Source organism: Bombina bombina, chromosome 2, assembly GCF_027579735.1.
Source record: "Bombina bombina isolate aBomBom1 chromosome 2, aBomBom1.pri, whole genome shotgun sequence".
NCBI classification, from domain to species: domain Eukaryota; kingdom Metazoa; phylum Chordata; class Amphibia; order Anura; family Bombinatoridae; genus Bombina; species Bombina bombina.
The window spans coordinates 3,421,519-3,444,235 of NC_069500.1; the positions used below are offsets into that span (position 1 = coordinate 3,421,519).

At 41.3% G+C, this 22,717-nt stretch overlaps 1 protein-coding gene across 1 annotated transcript in view; it reads left to right on the forward strand.

Moving 5' to 3' along the window:
* Nucleotides 1-22,400, forward strand: part of CREB3 (cAMP responsive element binding protein 3) — a 23,296-nt gene extending 896 nt beyond the window's left edge. The window contains exons 4-5 of the mRNA XM_053700952.1: nt 17,266-17,350; nt 17,800-22,400. Coding sequence (XP_053556927.1) covers nt 17,266-17,350; nt 17,800-18,200 — 486 coding nt within the window. The 3' untranslated portion in view covers nt 18,201-22,400. The remainder of the gene's footprint in view (nt 1-17,265; nt 17,351-17,799) is intronic.
* The last annotated feature ends 317 nt before the right edge of the window (nt 22,401-22,717 follow it).

Consider the following 22,717-nt stretch of genomic DNA (forward strand, 5'->3'; position numbering starts at 1 on the left):
TGCGACATAATTATTTCTTTCATGTAATTAGCAAGAGTCCATGAGCTAGTGACGTATGGGATATACATTCCTACCAGGAGGGGCAAAGTTTCCCAAACCTCAAAATGCCTATAAATACACCCCTCACCACACCCACAATTCAGTTTTACAAACTTTGCCTCCGATGGAGGTGGTGAAGTAAGTTTGTGCTAGATTCTACGTTGATATGCGCTCCGCAGCAAGTTGGAGCCCGGTTTTCCTCTCAGCGTGCAGTGAATGTCAGAGGGATGTGAGGAGAGTATTGCCTATTTGAATGCAGTGATCTCCTTCTACGGGGTCTATTTCATAGGTTCTCTGTTATCGGTCGTAGAGATTCATCTCTTACCTCCCTTTTCAGATCGACGATATACTCTTATTTATATACCATTACCTCTGCTGATTCTCGTTTCAGTACTGGTTTGGCTTTCTACAAACATGTAGATGAGTATCCTGGGGTAAGTAAATCTTATTTTCTGTGACACTCTAAGAATGTTCAACATTCCTTATTTTTCAGACAGTCAGTTTCATATTTGGGATAATGCACTTGAATTAATCCATTTTTTCTTACCTTCAAAAATTTGACTCTTTTTTCCCTGTGGGCTGTTAGGCTCGCGGGGGCTGAAAATGCTTCATTTTATTGCGTCATTCTTGGCGCGGACTTTTTTGGCGCAAAAAATTATTTTCTGTTTCCGGCGTCATATGTGTCGCCGGAAGTTGCGTCATTTTTTGACGTTATTTTGCGCCAAAAATGTCGGCGTTCCGGATGTGGCGTCATTTTTGGCACCAAAAGCATTTAGGCGCCAAATAATGTGGGCGTCTGATTTTGCGCTAAAAAAATATGGGCGTCTCTTTTGTCTCCACATTATTTCAGTCTCATTTTTTCATTGCTTCTGGTTACTAGAAGCTTATTCTTTGGCATTTTTTCCCATTCCTGAAACTGTCATTTAAGGAATTTGATCAATTTTGCTTTATATGTTGTTTTTTCTCTTACATATTGCAAGATGTCTCACGTTGCATCTGATTCAGAAGATACTACAGGAAAATCGCTGTCTAGTGCTGGATCTACCAAAGCTAAGTGTATCTGCTGTAAACTTTTGGTAGCTATTCCTCCGGCTGTTGTTTGTATTAATTGTCATGACAAACTTGTTAATGCAGATAATATTTCCTTTAGTAAAGTACCATTGCCTGTTGCAGTTCCTTCAACATCTAAGGTGCAGAATGTTCCTGATAACATAAGAGATTTTGTTTCTGAATCCATAAAGAAGGCTATGTCTGTTATTTCTCCTTCTAGTAAACGTAAAAAATCTTTTAAAACTTCTCTCCCTACAGATGAATTTTTAAATGAACATCATCATTCTGATTCTGATGACTCTTCTGGTTCAGAGGATTCTGTCTCAGAGATTGATGCTGATAAATCTTCATATTTATTTAAAATGGAATTTATTCGTTCTTTACTTAAAGAAGTACTAATTGCTTTAGAAATAGAGGATTCTGGTCCTCTTGATACTAATTCTAAACGTTTAGATAAGGTATTTAAATCTCCTGTGGTTATTCCAGAAGTTTTTCCTGTTCCTAATGCTATTTCTGCAGTAATTTCCAAAGAATGGGATAAATTGGGTAATTCATTTACTCCTTCTAAACGTTTTAAGCAATTATATCCTGTGCCGTCTGACAGATTAGAATTTTGGGACAAAATCCCTAAAGTTGATGGGGCTATTTCTACCCTTGCTAAACGTACTACTATTCCTACGTCAGATGGTACTTCGTTTAAAGATACTTTAGATAGGAAAATTGAATACTTTCTAAGAAAAGCTTATCTGTGTTCAGGTAATCTTCTTAGACCTGCTATATCTTTGGCTGATGTTGCTGCAGCTTCAACTTTTTGGTTGGAAACTTTAGCGCAACAAGTAACAGATCATGATTCTCATGATATTATTCTTCTTCTTCAGCATGCTAATAATTTTATCTGTGATGCATTTTTTGATATTATCAGAGTTGATGTCAGGTTTATGTCTCTAGCTATTTTAGCTAGAAGAGCTTTATGGCTTAAGACTTGGAATGCTGATATGGCGTCTAAATCAACTCTACTTTCCATTTCTTTCCAGGGTAACAAATTATTTGGTTCTCAGTTGGATTCTATTATCTCAACTGTTACTGGTGGGAAAGGAACTTTTTTACCACAGGATAAAAAATCTAAGGGTAAAAACAGGGCTAATAATCGTTTTCGTTCCTTTCGCTTCAACAAAGAACAAAAGCCTAATCCTTCATCCTCAGGAGCAGTTTCAGTTTGGAAACCATCTCCGGTCTGGAATAAATCCAAGCCTGCTAGAAAGGCAAAGCCTGCTTCTAAGTCCACATGAAGGTGCGGCCCTCATTCCAGCTCAGCTGGTAGGGGGCAGGTTACGTTTTTTCAAAGAAATTTGGATCAATTCTGTTCACAATCTTTGGATTCAAAACATTGTTTCAGAAGGGTACAGAATTGGTTTCAAGATGAGACCGCCTGCAAAGAGATTTTTTCTTTCCCATGTCCCAGTAAATCCAGTGAAAGCTCAAGCATTTCTGAATTGTGTTTCAGATCTAGAGTTGGCTGGAGTAATTATGCCAGTTCCAGTTCCGGAACAGGGGATGGGGTTTTATTCAAATCTCTTCATTGTACCAAAGAAGGAGAATTCCTTCAGACCAGTTCTGGATCTAAAAATATTGAATCGTTATGTAAGGATACCAACGTTCAAGATGCTAACTATAAGGACTATCTTGCCTTTTGTTCAGCAAGGGCATTATATGTCCACAATAGATTTACAGGATGCATATCTGCATATTCCGATTCATCCAGATCATTATCAGTTCCTGAGATTCTCTTTTCTGGACAAGCATTACCAGTTTGTGGCTCTGCCGTTTGGCCTAGCTACAGCTCCAAGAATTTTTACAAAGGTTCTCGGTGCCCTTCTGTCTGTAATCAGAGAACAGGGTATTGTGGTATTTCCTTATTTGGACGATATCTTGGTACTTGCTCAGTCTTTACATTTAGCAGAATCTCATACGAATCGACTTGTGTTGTTTCTTCAAGATCATGGTTGGAGGATCAATTTACCAAAAAGTTCATTGATTCCTCAGACAAGGGTAACTTTTCTGGGTTTCCAGATAGATTCAGTGTCCATGACTCTGTCTTTAACAGACAAGAGACGTCTAAAATTGATTTCAGCTTGTCGAAACCTTCAGTCACAATCATTCCCTTCGGTAGCCTTATGCATGGAAATTCTAGGTCTTATGACTGCTGCATCGGACGCGATCCCCTTTGCTCGTTTTCACATGAGACCTCTTCAGCTCTGTATGCTGAATCAATGGTGCAAGGATTACACAAAGATATCTCAATTAATATCTTTAAAACCGATTGTTCGACACTCTCTAACGTGGTGGACAGATCACCATCGTTTAATTCAGGGGGCTTCTTTTGTGCTTCCGACCTGGACTGTAATTTCAACAGATGCAAGTCTGACAGGTTGGGGAGCTGTGTGGGGATCTCTGACGGCACAAGGAGTTTGGGAATCTCAGGAGGTGAGATTACCGATCAATATTTTGGAACTCCGTGCAATTTTCAGAGCTCTTCAGTTTTGGCCTCTTCTGAAGAGAGAATTGTTCATTTGTTTTCAGACAGACAATGTCACAACTGTGGCATACATCAATAATCAAGGAGGGACTCACAGTCCTCTGGCTATGAAAGAAGTATCTCGAATTTTGGTTTGGGCGGAATCCAGCTCCTGTCTAATCTCTGCGGTTCATATCCCAGGTATAGACTATTGGGAAGCGGATTATCTCAGTCGCCAAACGTTGCATCCGGGCGAATGGTCTCTTCACCCAGAGGTATTTCTTCAGATTGTTCAAATGTGGGAACTTCCAGAAATAGATCTGATGGCGTCTCATCTAAACAAGAAACTTCCCAGGTATCTGTCCAGATCCCGGGATCCTCAGGCGGAGGCAGTGGATGCATTATCACTTCCTTGGAAGTATCATCCTGCTTATATCTTTCCGCCTCTAGTTCTTCTTCCAAGAGTAATCTCCAAGATTCTGAAGGAATACTCGTTTGTTCTGCTTGTAGCTCCGGCATGGCCTCACAGGTTTTGGTATGCGGATCTTGTCTGGATGGCCTCTTGCCAACCGTGGACTCTTCCGTTAAGACCAGACCTTCTGTCACAAGGTCCTTTTTTCCATCAGGATCTGAAATCCTTAAATTTAAAGGTATGGAGATTGAACGCTTGATTCTTGGTCAAAGAGGTTTCTCTGACTCTGTGATTAATACTATGTTACAGGCTCGTAAATCTGTATCTAGAGAGATATATTATAGAGTCTGGAAGACTTATATTTCTTGGTGTCTTTCTCATCATTTTTCTTGGCATTCTTTTAGAATACCGAGAATTTTACAGTTTCTTCAGGATGGTTTAGATAAGGGTTTGTCCGCAAGTTCCTTGAAAGGTCAAATCTCTGCTCTTTCTGTTCTTTTTCACAGAAAGATTGCTATTCTTCCTGATATTCATTGTTTTGTACAAGCTTTGGTTCGTATAAAACCTGTCATTAAGTCAATTTCTCCTCCTTGGAGTTTGAATTTAGTTCTGGGAGCTCTTCAAGCTCCTCCGTTTGAACCTATGCATTCATTGGACATTAAATTACTTTCTTGGAAAGTTTTGTTCCTTTTGGCCATCTCTTCTGCCAGAAGAGTATCTGAATTATCTGCTCTTTCTTGTGAGTCTCCTTTTCTGATTTTTCATCAGGATAAGGCGGTGTTGCGAACTTCTTTTGAATTTTTACCTAAAGTTGTGAATTCCAACAACATTAGTAGAGAAATTGTGGTTCCTTCATTATGTCCTAATCCTAAGAATTCTAAGGAGAAATCGTTGCATTCTTTGGATGTTGTTAGAGCTTTGAAATATTATGTTGAAGCTACTAAGTCTTTCCGAAAGACTTCTAGTCTATTTGTTATTTTTTCCGGTGCTAGAAAAGGCCAGAAAGCTTCTGCCATTTCTTTGGCATCTTGGTTGAAATCTTTAATTAATCTTGCCTATGTTGAGTCGGGTAAAACTCCGCCTCAGAGGATTACAGCTCATTCTACTAGGTCAGTTTCTACTTCCTGGGCGTTTAGGAATGAAGCTTCGGTTGATCAGATTTGCAAAGCAGCAACTTGGTCCTCCTTTGCATACTTTTACTAAATTCTACCATTTTGATATATTTTCTTCTTCTTAAGCAGTTTTTGGTAGAAAAGTACTACAGGCAGCGGTTTCAGTTTGAATCTTCTGCTTATGTTTTTCATTAAACTTTATTTTGGGTGTGGATTATTTTCAGCAGGAATTGGCTGTCTTTATTTTATCCCTCCCTCTCTAGTGACTCTTGTGTGGAAAGATCCACATCTTGGGTAATCATTATCCCATACGTCACTAGCTCATGGACTCTTGCTAATTACATGAAAGAAAACATAATTTATGTAAGAACTTACCTGATAAATTCATTTCTTTCATATTAGCAAGAGTCCATGAGGCCCGCCCTTTTTTTGTGGTGGTTATGATTTTGTATAAAGCACAATTATTCCAATTCCTTATTTTATATGCTTTCGCACTTTTTTATCACCCCACTTCTTGGCTTTTCGTTAAACTGAATTGTGGGTGTGGTGAGGGGTGTATTTATAGGCATTTTGAGGTTTGGGAAACTTTGCCCCTCCTGGTAGGAATGTATATCCCATACGTCACTAGCTCATGGACTCTTGCTAATATGAAAGAAATGAATTTATCAGGTAAGTTCTTACATAAATTATGTTTTTCAGACAGTCAGTTTCATATTTGGGATAATGCATTTGAATCAATCTTTTCTCCAACATAGGTGTGTCCGGTCCACGGCGTCATCCTTACTTGTGGGATATTCTCTTCCCCAACAGGAAATGGCAAAGAGCCCAGCAAAGCTGGTCACATGATCCCTCCTAGGCTCCGCCTTCCCCAGTCATTCTCTTTGCTGTTGCACAGGCAACATCTCCACGGAGATGGCTCAGAGTTTTTTGGTGTTTAAATGTAGTTTTTATTCTTCAATCAAGAGTTTGTTATTTTAAAATAGTGCTGGTATGTACTATTTACTCTGAAACAGAAAAGAGATGAAGATTTCTGTTTGTAAGAGGAAAATGATTTTAGCAACCGTTACTAAAATCGATGGCTGTTTCCACACAGGACTGTTGAGAGGAATTAACTTCAGTTGGGGGAAACAGTGAGCAGACTTTGGCTGCTTGAGGTATGACACATTTCTAACAAGACTTGGTAATGCTGGAAGCTGTCATTTTCCCTATGGGATCCGGTAAGCCATTTTCTTAATTTTCAATATAAGAATACAAGGGCTTCACAAGGGCTTTAAAGACTGGTAGACATTTTTCTGGGCCAAAACGATTACTATATAAGCATGTTTAATGGTTTATAACTTAGGAGAGTTATTTTAATCTTGGCAAATTGTTAAAAAAACGGACAGGCACTGTATTGGACACCTTTTTCACTGGGGGCCTTTCCTAGTCATAGGCAGAGCCTCATTTTCGCGCCACTAATGCGCAGTTGTTTTTGAGAAGCAAGGCATGCAGATGCATGTGTGAGGTGCTCAGATCCACTGAAAAAACTTATTGAAGGCGTCATTTGGTATCGTATTCCCCTCTGGGCTTGGTTGGGTCTCAGCAAAGCAGATACCAGGGACTGTATAGGGGTTAAATGTAAAAACGGCTCCGGTTCCGTTATTTTAAGAGTTAATGCTTTCATTTTGAACATTTCCTTCATACTTTTGCGTATATTCAGTAAAAAAGTGTGTTCAGTTTAAAATTTAAAGAGACAGTAACGGTTTTATTTTAAAACGTTTTTTGTGCTTTGTTACCAAGTTTATGCCTATTAACATGTCTGAACTATCAGATAGACGATGTTCTGTATGTTCGGAAGCCAAGGTTCCTATCCATTTAAATATATGTGATAAATGTGACAATGATACCACTGATAATAATGTTGCCCAAAACGATTCCTTAAGTGAGGGGAGTAAGCATGGTACTGCATCATCCCCTTCTATGTCTACACCAGTCTTGCCCACTCAGGAGGCCCCTAGTACATCTAGTGCGCCAATCCTCCTTACTATGCAACAATTAACGGCTGTAATGGATAATTCTATTAAAAACATTTTAGCCAAAATGCCCACTTATCAGCGAAAGCGCGACTGCTCTGTTTTAGATACTGAAGAGCATGAGGACGCTGATGATAATGGTTCTGACATGCCCTTACACCAGTCTGAAGGGGCTAGGGAGGTTTTGTCTGAGGGAGAAATTTCAGATTCAGGAAAAATTTCTCAACAAGCTGAACCTGATGTTATTACATTTAAATTTAAATTGGAACATCTCCGCGCTCTGCTTAAGGAGGTGTTATCTACTCTGGATGATTGTGACAATTTGGTCATTCCAGAGAAATTATGTAAAATGGACAGGTTCCTAGAGGTCCCGGTGCCCCCCAAAGCTTTTCCTATACCCAGGCGGGTGGCGGACATTGTAAATAAAGAATGGGAAAGGCCCGGCATACCTTTTGTCCCTCCCCCTATATTTAAGAAATTATTTCCTATGGTCGACCCCAGGAAGGACTTATGGCAGACAGTCCCCAAGGTCGAGGGGGCGGTTTCTACTCTAAACAAACGCACCACTATCCCTATAGAAGATGGTTGTGCTTTTAAAGATCCTATGGACAAAAAATTAGAGGGTTTGCTTAAAAAGATGTTTGTTCAGCAAGGTTACCTTCTACAACCAATTTCATGCATTGTTCCTGTCACTACAGCAGCGTGTTTCTGGTTCAAGGAACTAGAAAAGTCGCTCAATCAAGCATCCTCTTATGAGGAGGTTATGAGCAGAGTTCAAGCACTTAAGTTGGCTAACTCTTTTACCTTAGACGCCACTTTGCAATTAGCTAGATTAGCGGCGAAAAATTCAGGGTTTGCTATTGTGGCGCGCAGAGTGCTTTTTGCTAAAGTCTTGGTCAGCGGATGCGTCCTCCAAGAACAAATTACTTAACATACCTTTCAATGGGAAAACGCTGTTTGGCCCTGACTTGAAAGAGATTATTTCAGATATCACTGGGGGTAAGGGCCATGCCCTTCCTCAGGATAGGTCTTTTAAGGCTAAAAATAAACCAAATTTTCGTCCCTTTCGCAGAAACGGACCAGCCTCAAGTTCTACATCCTCTAAGCAAGAGGGTAATACTTCTCAAACCAAGCCAGCCTGGAGGCCAATGCAAGGCTGGAACAAAGGTAAGCAGGCCAAGAAACCTGCCACTGCTACCAAGACAGCATGAGATGTTGGCCCCCGATCCGGGACCAGATCTGGTGGGGGGCAGACTTTCTCTCTTCGCTCAGGCTTGGGCAAGAGATGTTCTGGATCCTTGGGCGCTAGAAATAGTCTCCCAAGGTTATCTTCTAGAATTCAAGGAGCTACCCCCAAGGGGAAGGTTCCACAGGTCTCAATTGTCTTCAGACCACATAAAAAGACAGGCATTCTTACATTGTGTAGAAGACCTGTTAAAAATGGGAGTGATTCATCCTGTTCCATTAGGAGAACAAGGGATGGGATTCTACTCCAATCTGTTCATAGTTCCCAAAAAAGAGGGAACATTCAGACCAATCTTAGATCTCAAGATCCTAAACAAATTTCTCAAGGTTCCATCGTTCAAAATGGAAACCATTCGGACAATTCTTCCTACCATCCAGGAAGGTCAATTCATGACCACGGTGGATTTAAAGGATGCGTATCTACATATTCCTATCCACAAGGAACATCATCGGTTCCTAAGGTTCGCCTTTCTGGACAAGCATTACCAGTTTGTGGCACTTCCATTCGGATTAGCCACTGCTCCAAGAATTTTCACAAAGGTACTAGGGTCCCTTCTAGCGGTGCTAAGACCAAGGGGCATTGCAGTAGTACCTTACTTGGACGACATACTGATTCAAGCGTCGTCTCTACCTCAAGCAAAGGCTCATACGGACATTGTCCTGGCCTTTCTCAGATCTCACGGGTGGAAAGTGAACGTAGAAAAAAGTTCTCTATCTCCGTCAACAAGAGTTCCTCTCTTGGGAACAATAATAGACTCCTTAGAAATGAGGATTTTTCTGACAGAGGCCAGAAAATCAAAACTTCTAAGCTCTTGTCAAGTACTTCATTCTGTTCTTCTTCCTTCCATAGCGCAGTGCATGGAAGTAATAGGTTTGATGGTCGCGGCAATGGACATAGTTCCTTTTGCGCAAATTCATCTAAGACCATTACAACTGTGCATGCTCAGTCAGTGGAATGGGGATTATACAGACTTGTCTCCGACGATACAAGTAGATCAGAGGACCAGAGATTCACTTCGTTGGTGGCTGACCCTGGACAACCTGTCACAAGGGATGAGCTTCCGCAGACCAGAGTGGGTCATTGTCACGACCGACGCCAGTCTGGTGGGCTGGGGCGCGGTCTGGGAACCCCTGAAAGCTCAGGGTCTTTGGTCTCGGGAAGAATCTCTTCTCCCGATAAACATTCTGGAACTGAGAGCGATATTCAATGCTCTCAAGGCTTGGCCTCAGCTAGCAAAGGCCAAATTCATACGGTTTCAATCAGACAACATGACGACTGTTGCGTATATCAACCATCAGGGGGGAACAAGGAGTTCCCTGGCGATGGAAGAAGTGACCAAAATAATTCAATGGGCGGAGACTCACTCCTGCCACTTGTCTGCAATCCACATCCCAGGAGTGGAAAATTGGGAAGCGGATTTTCTGAGTCGTCAGACATTTCATCCGGGGGAGTGGGAACTCCATCCGGAAATCTTTGCCCAAACAATTCAATTGTGGGGCATTCCAGACATGGATCTGATGGCGTCTCGTCAGAACTTTAAGGTTCCTTGCTACGGGTCCAGATCCAGGGATCCCAAGGCGACTCTAGTGGATGCACTAGTAGCACCTTGGAGCTTCAACCTAGCTTATGTGTTCCCACCGTTTCCTCTCATTCCCAGGCTGGTAGCCAGGATCAAACAGGAGAGGGTATCGGTGATCTTGATAGCTCCTGCGTGGCCACGCAGGACTTGGTATGCAGATCTGGTGAATATGTCATCGGCTCCACCATGGAAGCTACCTTTGAGACAGGACCTTCTTGTTCAAGGTCCGTTCGAACATCCGAATCTTCCCTCACTCCAACTGACTGCTTGGAGATTGAACGCTTGATTTTATCAAAGCGAGGGTTCTCAGATTCTGTCATTGATACTCTTGTTCAGGCTAGAAAGCCTGTAACTAGAAAAATCTACCATAAAATATGGAAAAAATATATCTGTTGGTGTGAATCTAAAGGATTCCCATGGAACAAGATAAAAATTCCTAAGATTCTATCCTTTCTACAAGAAGGTTTGGAGAAAGGATTATCTGCAAGTTTTTTGAAGGGACAGATTTCTGCTTTATCTGTTTTACTTCACAAAAAGCTGGCGGCTGTGCCAGATGTTCAAGCTTTTGTTCAGGCTCTGGTTAGAATCAAGCCTGTTTACAAACCTTTGACTCCTCCTTGGAGTCTCAATTTAGTTCTTTCAGTTCTTCAGGGGGTTCCGTTTGAACCCCTACATTCCGTTGATATCAAGTTATTATCTTGGAAAGTTTTGTTTTTGGTTGCAATTTCTTCTGCTAGAAGAGTTTCAGAGTTATCTGCTCTGCAGTGTTCTCCTCCTTATTTGGTGTTCCATGCAGATAAGGTGGTTTTGCGTACTAAGCCTGGTTTTCTTCCGAAAGTTGTTTCTAACAAAAATATTAACCAGGAGATAGTCGTGCCTTCTTTGTGTCCGAATCCAGTTTCAAAGAAGGAACGTTTGTTGCACAATTTGGATGTAGTTCGTGCTCTAAAATTCTATTTAGAGGCTACAAAGGATTTCAGACAAACATCTTCCTTGTTTGTTGTTTATTCTGGTAAAAGGAGAGGTCAAAAAGCAACTTGTACCTCTCTCTCTTTTTGGCTTAAAAGCATCATCAGATTGGCTTATGAGACTGCCGGACGGCAGCCTCCTGAAAGAATCACAGCTCATTCCACTAGGGCCGTGGCTTCCACATGGGCCTTCAAGAACGAGGCTTCTGTTGATCAGATATGTAAGGCAGCGACTTGGTCTTCACTGCACACTTTTACCAAATTTTACAAATTTGATACTTTTGCTTCTTCTGAGGCTATTTTTGGGAGAAAGGTTTTGCAAGCCGTGGTGCCTTCCATCTAGGTGACCTGATTTGCTCCCTCCCATCATCCGTGTCCTAAAGCTTTGGTATTGGTTCCCACAAGTAAGGATGACGCCGTGGACCGGACACACCTATGTTGGAGAAAACAGAATTTATGTTTACCTGATAAATTACTTTCTCCAACGGTGTGTCCGGTCCACGGCCCGCCCTGGTTTTTTAATCAGGTCTGATAATTTATTTTCTTTAACTACAGTCACCACGGTATCATATGATTTCTCCTATGCAAATATTCCTCCTTTACGTCGGTCGAATGACTGGGGAAGGCGGAGCCTAGGAGGGATCATGTGACCAGCTTTGCTGGGCTCTTTGCCATTTCCTGTTGGGGAAGAGAATATCCCACAAGTAAGGATGACGCCGTGGACCGGACACACCGTTGGAGAAAGTAATTTATCAGGTAAACATAAATTCTGTTTTTTTCTTACCTTAAAAATGTGACTTTTTTTCCCTGTGGGCTGTTAGGCTCGCGGGGGCTGAAAATGCTTCATTTTATTGCGTCATTCTTGGCGCAGACTTTTTTGGCGCAAAAAATCTTTTCTGTTTCCGGCGTCATACGTGTCGCTGGAAGTTGCGTCATTTTTTGACGTCCTTTTGCGCCAAAAATGTCGGCGTTCCGGATGTGGCGTCATTTTTGGCGCCAAAAAGCATTTAGGCGCCAAACAATGTGGGCGTATTATTTGGCGCCAAAAAATATGGGCGTCGCTTTTGTCTCCACATTATTTCAGCCTCATTTTTTCTTTGCTTCTGGTTACTAGAAGCTTGTTTATTGGCATTTTTTCCCATTCCTGAAACTGTCATTTAAGGAATTTGATCAATTTTGCTTTATATGTTGTTTTTTCTCTTACATATTGCAAGATGTCTCACGTTGCATCTGAGTCAGAAGATACTTCAGGAAAATCGCTGTCTAGTGCTGGAACTACCAAAGCTAAGTGTATCTGCTGTAAACTTTTGGTAGCTATTCCTCCGGCTGTTGTTTGTATTAATTGTCATGACAAACTTGTTAAAGCAGATAATATTTCCTTTAGTAATGTACCATTGCCTGTTGCAGTTCCCTCAACATCTAAGGTGCAGAATGTTCCTGATAACATAAGAGATTTTGTTTCTGAATCCATCAAGAAGGCTATGTCTGTTATTTCTCCTTCTAGTAAACATAAAAAAATCTTTTAAAACTTCTCTCTCTACAGATGAATTTTTAAATGAACATCATCATTCTGATTCTGATGACTCTTCTGGTTCAGAGGATTCTGTCTCAGAGATTGATGCTGATAAATCTTCATATTTATTTAAAATGGAATTTATTCGTTCTTTACTTAAAGAAGTACTAATTGCTTTAGAAATAGAGGATTCTGGTCCTCTTGATACTAATTCTAAACGTTTAGATAAGGTATTTAAATCTCCTGTGGTTATTCCAGAAGTTTTTCCTGTTCCTAATGCTATTTCTGAAGTAATTTCCAGAGAATGGGATAAATTGGGTAATTCATTTACTCCTTCTAAACGTTTTAAGCAATTATATCCTGTGCCGTCTGACAGATTAGAATTTTGGGACAAAATCCCTAAAGTCGATGGGGCTATTTCTACCCTTGCTAAACGTACTACTATTCCTACGTCAGATGGTACTTCGTTTAAAGATCCTTTAGATAGGAAAATTGAATCCTTTCTAAGAAAAGCTTATCTGTGTAGAGGTAATCTTCTTAGACCTGCTATATCTTTGGCTGATGTTGCTGCAGCTTCAACTTTTTGGTTGGAGACTTTAGCACAACAAGTAACAGATCATGATTCTCATAATATTATTCTTCTTCTTCAGCATGCTAATAATTTTATATGTGATGCCATTTTTGATATTATCAGAGTTGATGTCAGGTTTATGTCTCTAGCTATTTTAGCTAGAAGAGCTTTATGGCTTAAAACTTGGAATGCTGATATGGCTTCTAAATCAACTCTACTTTCCATTTCTTTCCAGGGTAACAAATTATTTGGTTCTCAGTTGGATTCCATTATCTCAACTGTTACTGGTGGGAAAGGAACTTTTTTACCACAGGATAAAAAATCTAAGGGTAAAAACAGGGCTAATAATCGTTTTCGTTCCTTTCGTTTCAACAAAGAACAAAAGCCTGATCCTTCATCCTCAGGAGCAGTTTCAGTTTGGAAACCATCTCCAGTCTGGAATAAATCCAAGCCTTCTAGAAAGGCAAAGCCTGCTTCTAAGTCCACATGAAGGTGCGGCCCTCATTCCAGCTCAGCTGGTAGGGGGCAGGTTACGTTTTTTCAAAGAAATTTGGATCAATTCTGTTCACAATCTTTGGATTCAGAACATTGTTTCAGAAGGGTACAGAATTGGTTTCAAGATGAGACCTCCTGCAAAGAGATTTTATCTTTCCCGTGTCCCAGTAAATCCAGTGAAAGCTCAAGCATTTCTGAATTGTGTTTCAGATCTAGAGTTGGCTGGAGTAATTATGCCAGTTCCAGTTCTGGAACAGGGGATGGGGTTTTATTCAAATCTCTTCATTGTACCAAAGAAGGAGAATTCCTTCAGACCAGTTCTGGATCTAAAAATATTGAATCGTTATGTAAGGATACCAACGTTCAAAATGGTAACTGTAAGGACTATCTTGCCTTTTGTTCAGCAAGGGCATTTTATGTCCACAATAGATTTACAGGATGCATATCTGCATATTCCGATTCATCCAGATCATTATCAGTTCCTGAGATTCTCTTTTCTGGACAAGCATTACCAGTTTGTGGCTCTGCCGTTTGGCCTAGCTACAGCTCCAAGAATTTTTACAAAGGTTCTCGGTGCCCTTCTGTCTGTAATCGGAGAACAGGGTATTGTGGTATTTCCTTATTTGGACGATATCTTGGTACTTGCTCAGTCTTTACATTTAGCAGAATCTCATACGAATCGACTTGTGTTGTTTCTTCAAGATCATGGTTGGAGGATCAATTCACCAAAAAGTTCATTGATTCCTCAGACAAGGGTAACCTTTCTGGGTTTCCAGATAGATTCAATGTCCATGACTCTGTCTTTAACAGACAAGAGACGTCTAAAATTGATTTCAGCTTGTCGAAACCTTCAGTCACAATCATTCCCTTCGGTAGCCTTATGCATGGAAAGTCTAGGTCTTATGACTGCTGCATCGGACGCGATCCCCTTTGCTCGTTTTCACATGCGACCTCTTCAGCTCTGTATGCTGAATCAATGGTGCAAGGATTACACAAAGATATCTCAATTAATATCTTTAAAACCGATTGAACGACACTCTCTAACGTGGTGGACAGATCACCATCGTTTAATTCAGGGGGCTTCTTTTGTGCTTCCGACCTGGACTGTAATTTCAACAGATGCAAGTCTCACAGGTTGGGGAGCTGTGTGGGGATCTCTGACGGCACAAGGAGTTTGGGAATCTCAGGAGGTGAGATTACCGATCAATATTTTGGAACTCCGTGCAATTTTCAGAGCTCTTCAGTCTTGGCCTCTTCTGAAGAGAGAATCGTTCATTTGTTTTCAGACAGACAATGTCACTACTGTGGCATACATCAATCATCAAGGAGGGACTCACAGTCCTCTGGCTATGAAAGAAGTATCTCGAATTCTGGTTTGGGCGGAATCCAGCTCCTGTCTAATCTCTGCGGTTCATATCCCAGGTATAGAGAATTGGGAAGCGGATTATCTCAGTCGCCAAACGTTGCATCCGGGCGAATGGTCTCTTCACCCAGAGGTATTTCTTCAGATTGTTCAAATGTGGGAGCTTCCAGAAATAGATCTGATGGCGTCTCATCTAAACAAGAAACTTCCCAGGTATCTGTCCAGATCCCGGGATCCTCAGGCGGAAGCAGTGGATGCATTATCACTTCCTTGGAAGTATCATCCTGCTTATATCTTTCCGCCTCTAGTTCTTCTTCCAAGAGTAATCTCCAAGATTCTGAAGGAATGCTCGTTTGTTCTGCTGGTAGCTCCGGCATGGCCTCACAGGTTTTGGTATGCGGATCTTGTCCGGATGGCCTCTTGCCATCCGTGGACTCTTCCGCTATGACCAGACCTTCTGTCGCAAGGTCCTTTTTTCCATCAGGATCTCAAATCCTTAAATTTAAAGGTATGGAGATTGAACGCTTGATTCTTGGTCAAAGAGGTTTCTCTGACTCTGTGATTAATACTATGTTACAGGCTCGTAAATCTGTATCCAGAGAGATATATTATAGAGTCTGGAAGACTTATATTTCTTGGTGTCTTTCTCATCATTTTTCTTGGCATTCTTTTAGAATTCCGAGAATTTTACAGTTTCTTCAGGATGGTTTAGATAAAGGTTTATCCGCAAGTTCTTTGAAAGGACAAATCTCTGCTCTTTCTGTTCTTTTTCACAGAAAGATTGCTAATCTTCCTGATATTCTTTGTTTTGTACAAGCTTTGGTTCGTATAAAACCTGTCATTAAGTCAATTTCTCCTCCTTGGAGTTTGAATTTGGTTCTGGGGGCTCTTCAAGCTCCTCCGTTTGAACCTATGCATTCATTGGACATTAAATTACTTTCTTGGAAAGTTTTGTTCCTTTTGGCAATCTCTTCTGCCAGAAGAGTTTCTGAATTATCTGCTCTTTCTTGTGAGTCTCCTTTTCTGATTTTTCATCAGGATAAGGCAGTGTTGCGAACTTCTTTTGAAATTTTACCTAAAGTTGTGAATTCTAACAACATTAGTAGGGAAATTGTGGTTCCTTCATTATGTCCTAATCCTAAGAATTCTAAGGAGAAATCATTGCATTCTTTGGATGTTAGTAGCTTCAACATTATATTTCAAAGCTCTAAGTCTTTCCGAAAGACTTCTAGTTTATTTGTTATCTTTTCTGGTTCTAGAAAAGGCCAGAAAGCTTCTGCCATTTCTTTGGCATCTTGGTTGAAATCTTTAATTCATCTTGCCTATGTTGAGTCGTGTAAATCTCCGCCTCAAAGGATTACAGCTCATTCTACTAGGTCAGTTTCTACTTCCTGGGCGTTTAGGAATGAAGCTTCGGTTGATCAGATTTGCAAATCAGCAACTTGGTCCTCTTTGCATACTTTTACTAAATTCTACCATTTTGATGTATTTTCTTCTTCTGAAGCAGTTTTTGGTAGAAAAGTACTTCAGGCAGCGGTTTCAGTTTGAATCTTCTGCTTATGTTTTTCATTAAACTTTATTTTGGGTGTGGATTATTTTCAGCAGGAATTGGCTGTCTTTATTTTATCCCTCCCTCTCTAGTGACTCTTGCGTGGAAAGATCCACATCTTGGGTAATCATTATCCCATACGTCACTAGCTCATGGACTCTTGCTAATTACATGAAAGAAAACATAATTTATGTAAGAACTTACCTGATAAATTCATTTCTTTCATATTAGCAAGAGTCCATGAGGCCCGCCCTTTTTTTGGGGTGGTTATGATTTTTGTATAAAGCACAATTATTCCAATTCCTTATTTTATATGCTTTCGCACTTTTTTATCACCCCACTTCTTGGCTATTCGTTAAACTGAATTGTGGGTGCGGTGAGGGGTGTATTTATAGGCATTTAGAGGTTTGGGAAACTTTGCCCCTCCTGGTAGGAATGTATATCCCATACGTCACTAGCTCATGGACTCTTGCTAATATGAAAGAAATGAATTTATCAGGTAAGTTCTTACATAAATTATGTTTTATATAGATAAATGCCACCTGCTTTGTGTGTATATGTGTGTGTGTGTGTATATATGTGTATGTGTATGTGTGTGTGTGTATATATGTGTATATGTATATGTATATATATATATATATATATATATATATATATATATATATATAATGCTAATTAGTAATGTATGCTAAGTGCTTGCTAACACCTGGTTTGGCACTCAAGGTTATTAATGCTTATTTGAATTTCATACTCTAGCAATGATAGCGATATAATTATTTATATAGATAAATGCCACCAGTTGTGTATATATAGCTGATCACTTGTGTTTTTCCCTTTGCAGGTCTTGGCCCTCTCTTTCTGTCTGATACTTTTTCCCAGCCTCTACCCTTTTGGGTCAAAAGTGGGAAACTCTGACCTGCATGGAGGTAAGTTAAACGGCAAGCAGTAAATGGGCAGAAAGGGCCCCTCCTTAGTCACGGTCATCTCACACTACCTGATGCCCTCTCCTTACCCCTGTACCTCTCACGTGCCCTCTCCTTACCCCTCACGGGCCCTCTCCTTACCCCTGTAGCTCTCCTCATGTTCCTACCTGCTGCTGATGCCCCTCACGGGCCCTCTCCTTACCCCTGTACCCCTCAAGGGCCCTCTCCTTATCCCTGTACCACTCCTCATATTCTTACCTGCTAATGCCCCTCACGCGCCCTCTCCTTACTCCTGTACCTCTCACCCGCCCTCTCCTTACCCCTGTACCTCTCACGCGCCCTCTCCTTACCCCTGTACCTCTCACGCGCCCTCTCCTTACTGCTTATGTCCTTCATGTGCCCTGTACACATTTTGCACCCTCTGATTATTTCCCCTCTTCCTGTGTTTTCAGTGTTATCTCGCCAGTTGCGTGTGCACAATTCAGATCCTGGATCTGTCACCTCAGTATTCCCAGGAGCACTACAGTCCAATAATGCTCCTCCATATAAGACTATGAATGGTCCTGACCTTGAGGAACCGTTACTTGATCAGGATGTGCAACTTGAGCCAGTGCTGCAGGGAGCCCTTAATGACACTCCTGTGCAGAATGTTGGAACCGCAGAATCTACATCCAACACAAATAGTAATTCCTCTGCTGACTTTCCTGACGATGGACGGCATATGGCTGGGGGGGAATCGGACACAGCACCATCCCTCTCCTCTCACCTCCCACATGTAGCTCAGGAGAAGCAGGAGTGGCTGGAGAAGCCGCGTAGCGTTTTTATAACTCAGCATCACTCGGACGAGATGTAATTAGGTGGAGCGTTGTGTACATAAGACTGAATGTATAAATACTGCAGAGCATTACTCTCTAACCCTGCCAGTGAGGTAGAAGCACAGAGCACTGTACAGTAGCTGCTGGCGACCCTATTGGCAGAGCACTGTACAGTAGCTGCTGGCGACACTGTATTGGCAGAGCATCGTACAGTAGCTGCTGGTGACACTGTATTGGCAGAGCACTGTACCGTAGCTGCCAGTGACATGGTTCTGTGGAGGTAGTAATGCACTTATTGTAAGGTGCAGCAGTGCACCCAACTGTATATTGATCTATATAATGTAAAGTCTTTAATAAATACGTGTCATGAATACCTCATGATTGAGATGCTAAGGGGTTAATTTTCTGTAGCGTGTGTGCTAAAAACATTTTTTTTATATATAAGAACAACTGTGTTGCTGTGTTTTTGTGTTAATGATTTTTCCCTTTGATCAGCCAGAACCCCTAATAAATAAGCTTGTAAGATGCACAAGAGAACTTTATTGCACCAACCTGTCAGCAAAGGGATTGATGAAACACAGGGTCTTTTTCAAAGAACTAACATGGGGTCATTGACAAGACAGCCAGCCTTGCAAATTAGTGCTTTAATAATAATAATGCCTCAGAAACACAAAGAAGGCAATATATATGGTGTTTGGTATCAAAATACTCCTTGCAACCCAACTAAAAGATTGCCTATCTGTGTATATGAAATAGATGTATATAGCAGAAGTTATAACCTGTTCTATAATTTCAGCCAAAAAGCTAAAGAGAGATACTGGGATAAAGGGACGTTGTACCGGGAGTCCATTCCAGTGGAGGGACAGGATCCCTGGCTAGCTGAGAGACAGTGGTACCTAAACAGTTTAGAGCACAACTGTTAAGAGTGGCCCATGAAATTCCTATGGCGGGACATCTAGGGGTACAGAGAACCAAAGCCCGGTTATCCCATCACTTTTATTGGCTTGGGATGGGTACTGATGTTGCTAATTATTGTCGCTCCTGTCCTGCATGTCACAAAGTAGGGAAACCTGGAGAGGTGGGTTGTGCCCCTTTAATTCCCCTTCCCATTGTGACTGAGCCCTTTGAGAGGGTGGCTGAGGATATAGTAGGTCCCCTAGCTATCCCAAGCAGTTCAGTGAAAAGATTCATTCTGACTGTAGTGGATTATGCAACTCGCTACCCAGAGCCTGTAGCCCTTTCATCTATCAGGGCTGATAAAGTGGCTGATTGGGTATCTTTTCTAGGGTAGGTTTCCCTAATGAAATGCTAACTGATCAAGGCACCCAATTTATGTCTAGACTGATGCAGAGTCTCTGTAAAAAGGTGCAGGTGGAACACCTAGTGACTAGCCCATATTACCCCCAGACCAATGGCTTGTGTGAAAGGTTTAATGGGACCCTGAAGTAGATGCTCAAAACCTTTGTGGAGTCACAGGGGAAGGACTGGGAGCATTACCTGCCACACCTCCTATTTGCTTATAGGGAGGTGCCCCAGGAATCCACTGATTTATCCCCCTTTTAACTCCTATAAGGGCGCAGAGTGTGTGGCCCTCTTGATCTGATCAGGGAGGAGTGGGAAGGAAAATTGGGCACTCAAGAGACCTCTGTAGTGGACTATGTAATAAGGTTCAGGGACAGAATGCATAGCCTAATGGGGGAGGTACAGGAAAACCTAAAGGAAGCCCAGTCTAAGCAGGAGAAATAGTATGACCGGACTACTATAGAGAGGGTGTATGATGTGGGACAGAAAGTGCTTGTCTTAATACCCATGAGACAGAACAAATTACAGGCTGCCTGGGAGGGTTCGTTTACTATCCTAAAGAGAATGAATGATGTATACTATGTGGTGTTTCTGGATGAAGAGGGTAAAAACAAAAAATCCATCATGTAAATATAAAAGCATATTATGACAGAGAACCCACTGTGTTAACTGTGTGTAGTTTGCCTGGAGAAGAGCATGAGACAGACCTTCTTGTTGATTTACTAGCCTCAACCAGAAAAGCCAACACCCTAGAAGCCGCCCAGGTTAGTGCCCACTTAACTGGGGATCTGAGATTCTTGGGCCTTATTACAGAGTGTTCACAGGAAACCCTGGCAGGACACACTTAGTCACACATCATGAAGACACTGGGAATCACCATCCCCTCAGACAAACAGCTTACCGGGTATCCTTGCAGGTCAGTGCTGACATAAAAAGGGAGATGGAGGAAATGCTAGAGCTGAGAGTAATTTGCAAGTCCCAGAGCCCCTTGGCCTCCCCAGTAGTACTAGTCCCCAAAAAAGACAAAACCACTAGGTTCTGTGTGGATTACAGAAAGCTTAATTTGGTGACTGCATTTGATGCTTATCCTATGCCTCGCATAGGTGAGCTATTAGACAGACTAGCAGGGGCCAAATTCCTTAGCATCATGGATCTCAGCAGGGGATACTGGCAGAATCCGACACCAAAAGCTCAAGAGAGGTCTGCCTTTATCACTCTCTTTGGGGTGTATGAATTCCAGGTGATGTCCTTTATGATGAAAAATGCCCATGCCACATTTCAACGACTAGTTAACCACTTGTTGGAGGGGCATGCTGTTTCATACCTGGATGTTTTTGCAGTGTTCAGTGATACCTGGGAGGAACACCTCACACATTTATCCAGTGTATTGTACCAAATAGCCACTGCTGGGCTAACGATAAAGCCAGATAAGTGTCAGCTGGGCATGGGGGAGGTCCAGTACTTGGGTCACCTGGTGGGAGGGGGGATACTGCACCCAGAGCCAAGTAAAACTAAAGCCATAATGGCCTGGCCTACCCCTCAAACAAAAAACAGGTTATGTTCTTCCTGGGTACCACAGGGTACTATAGAAAGTTTGTGCCACACTATAACACCATAGCTAAACCACTAACTGACCTTACCAAAAAAAACTACCCAAAACAGTTAAATGGACAGGGCTTTAAATTAATTTAAAATTGCCCTTACTGATTCTACTGTGCTACAGGCACCTGGTTTTCATAGAAGATTCATAGTCCAAACGGATGCCTCTAACTATGGGCTAGGGGCTGTTCTGAGGTGAATAAGAAAGGGGAATTGTACCCAATTGTATATCTCAGCAGGAAACTACTTCCACTAGAAGTGGCATATGCCACTTTGGAAAAAGAGTGCCTTGCTATAGTTTGGGCCTTGCAAAAACTGCAGCCTTCTCTTTATCAACGCCAGTTTACAGTGATTACTGACCACAACCCCTTACACTGGTTACATAGGGTAGCTGGCTCAAATGGTAAACTCCTCAGGTGGAGCCTAGCTCTACAACATGAGTTTACCATACAACATAAAAAGGGCAGTATGCATGGTAACGCTGATGATCTTTCACGCCAGGGGGAGTGTCCCCTTTTATTCGCAGCTGGAGTGGCTTGTGTGCCCCCTCCCTTGCTTCTCTTATTTGGGGGAGGTTGAATACCTCATGATTGAGATGCTAAGGGGTTAATTTTCTGTAGCTTGTGTGCTAAAAACTTGTTTTTTCAAGAAGAACTGTTACTGTGTTTTTGTGTTAATGAGTTTTTCCTTTGATCAGCCAGAACCTCTAATAAATAAGCTTTTAAGATGCACAAGAGAACTTTATTTCACCAACCTGTCAGCAAAGAGATTGATGAAACACAGGGTCTTTTCAAAGAACTAGCATGGGTCATTGACAAGACAGCCAGCCTTGCAAATTAGTGCGTTTATAAGTAGTAATGACTCAGAAACATAAAGGATGCAATATATATGGTGTTTGGTATCAAAATACTCCTCGCAACATCACTAAAAGATTGCCTTTCTGTGTATATGAAATAGATGTATATAGCAGAAGTTATAACGTGTTCTATAATTTCAGCCAAAAACTCAGGACTTTGATTGTCGTAAAAGAGAGGGGTTTCCTAGCCCTCTGGAAAGAAGGTGGGTCAAGCAATTTGATATAATGAAAAGTATACAAATTTTGTGTTTAACAATTCGTTGTTCATTCTTCATGGGAGGCTGTATACTACAGATTGAGTGACCAACTTTTTCTGCCATCTCCGTGGCACAGACAACTAAAAGCTAGTAAAGTATAAGGTTTCTGTTATTTCTCCTTTTTATTTTTAAAACTGTTTGCTTGTGTATAATTCTACTTGTTCACATCTTTCTATTAATGCACTGTACATAATTTTTCGCATAATAAATCATTCACTTATTAAGCTTTTGCCTCTGTCTAATATTTGAACTACGTTACTGAAAGAGACTGGTAGTATTAAAGGGACATGACACCCACATTTTTTCTTTTATGATTTAGAAAGAATGCAATTTTAAACATCTTTCTAATTTACTTATATTATCTAATTTGTTTTATTCTCTTGATATTCTTTGCTGAAAAGCATATCTAGATATGCTCAGTAGCTGCTGATTGGTTGCTGCACATAGAAGCCTTGTGTGATTGGCTCACCATGGCATTGCTTTTTCTTCAACTAAGGATATCTAAAAAGTTAAGCAAAATATATAATGGAAGTAAATTGTA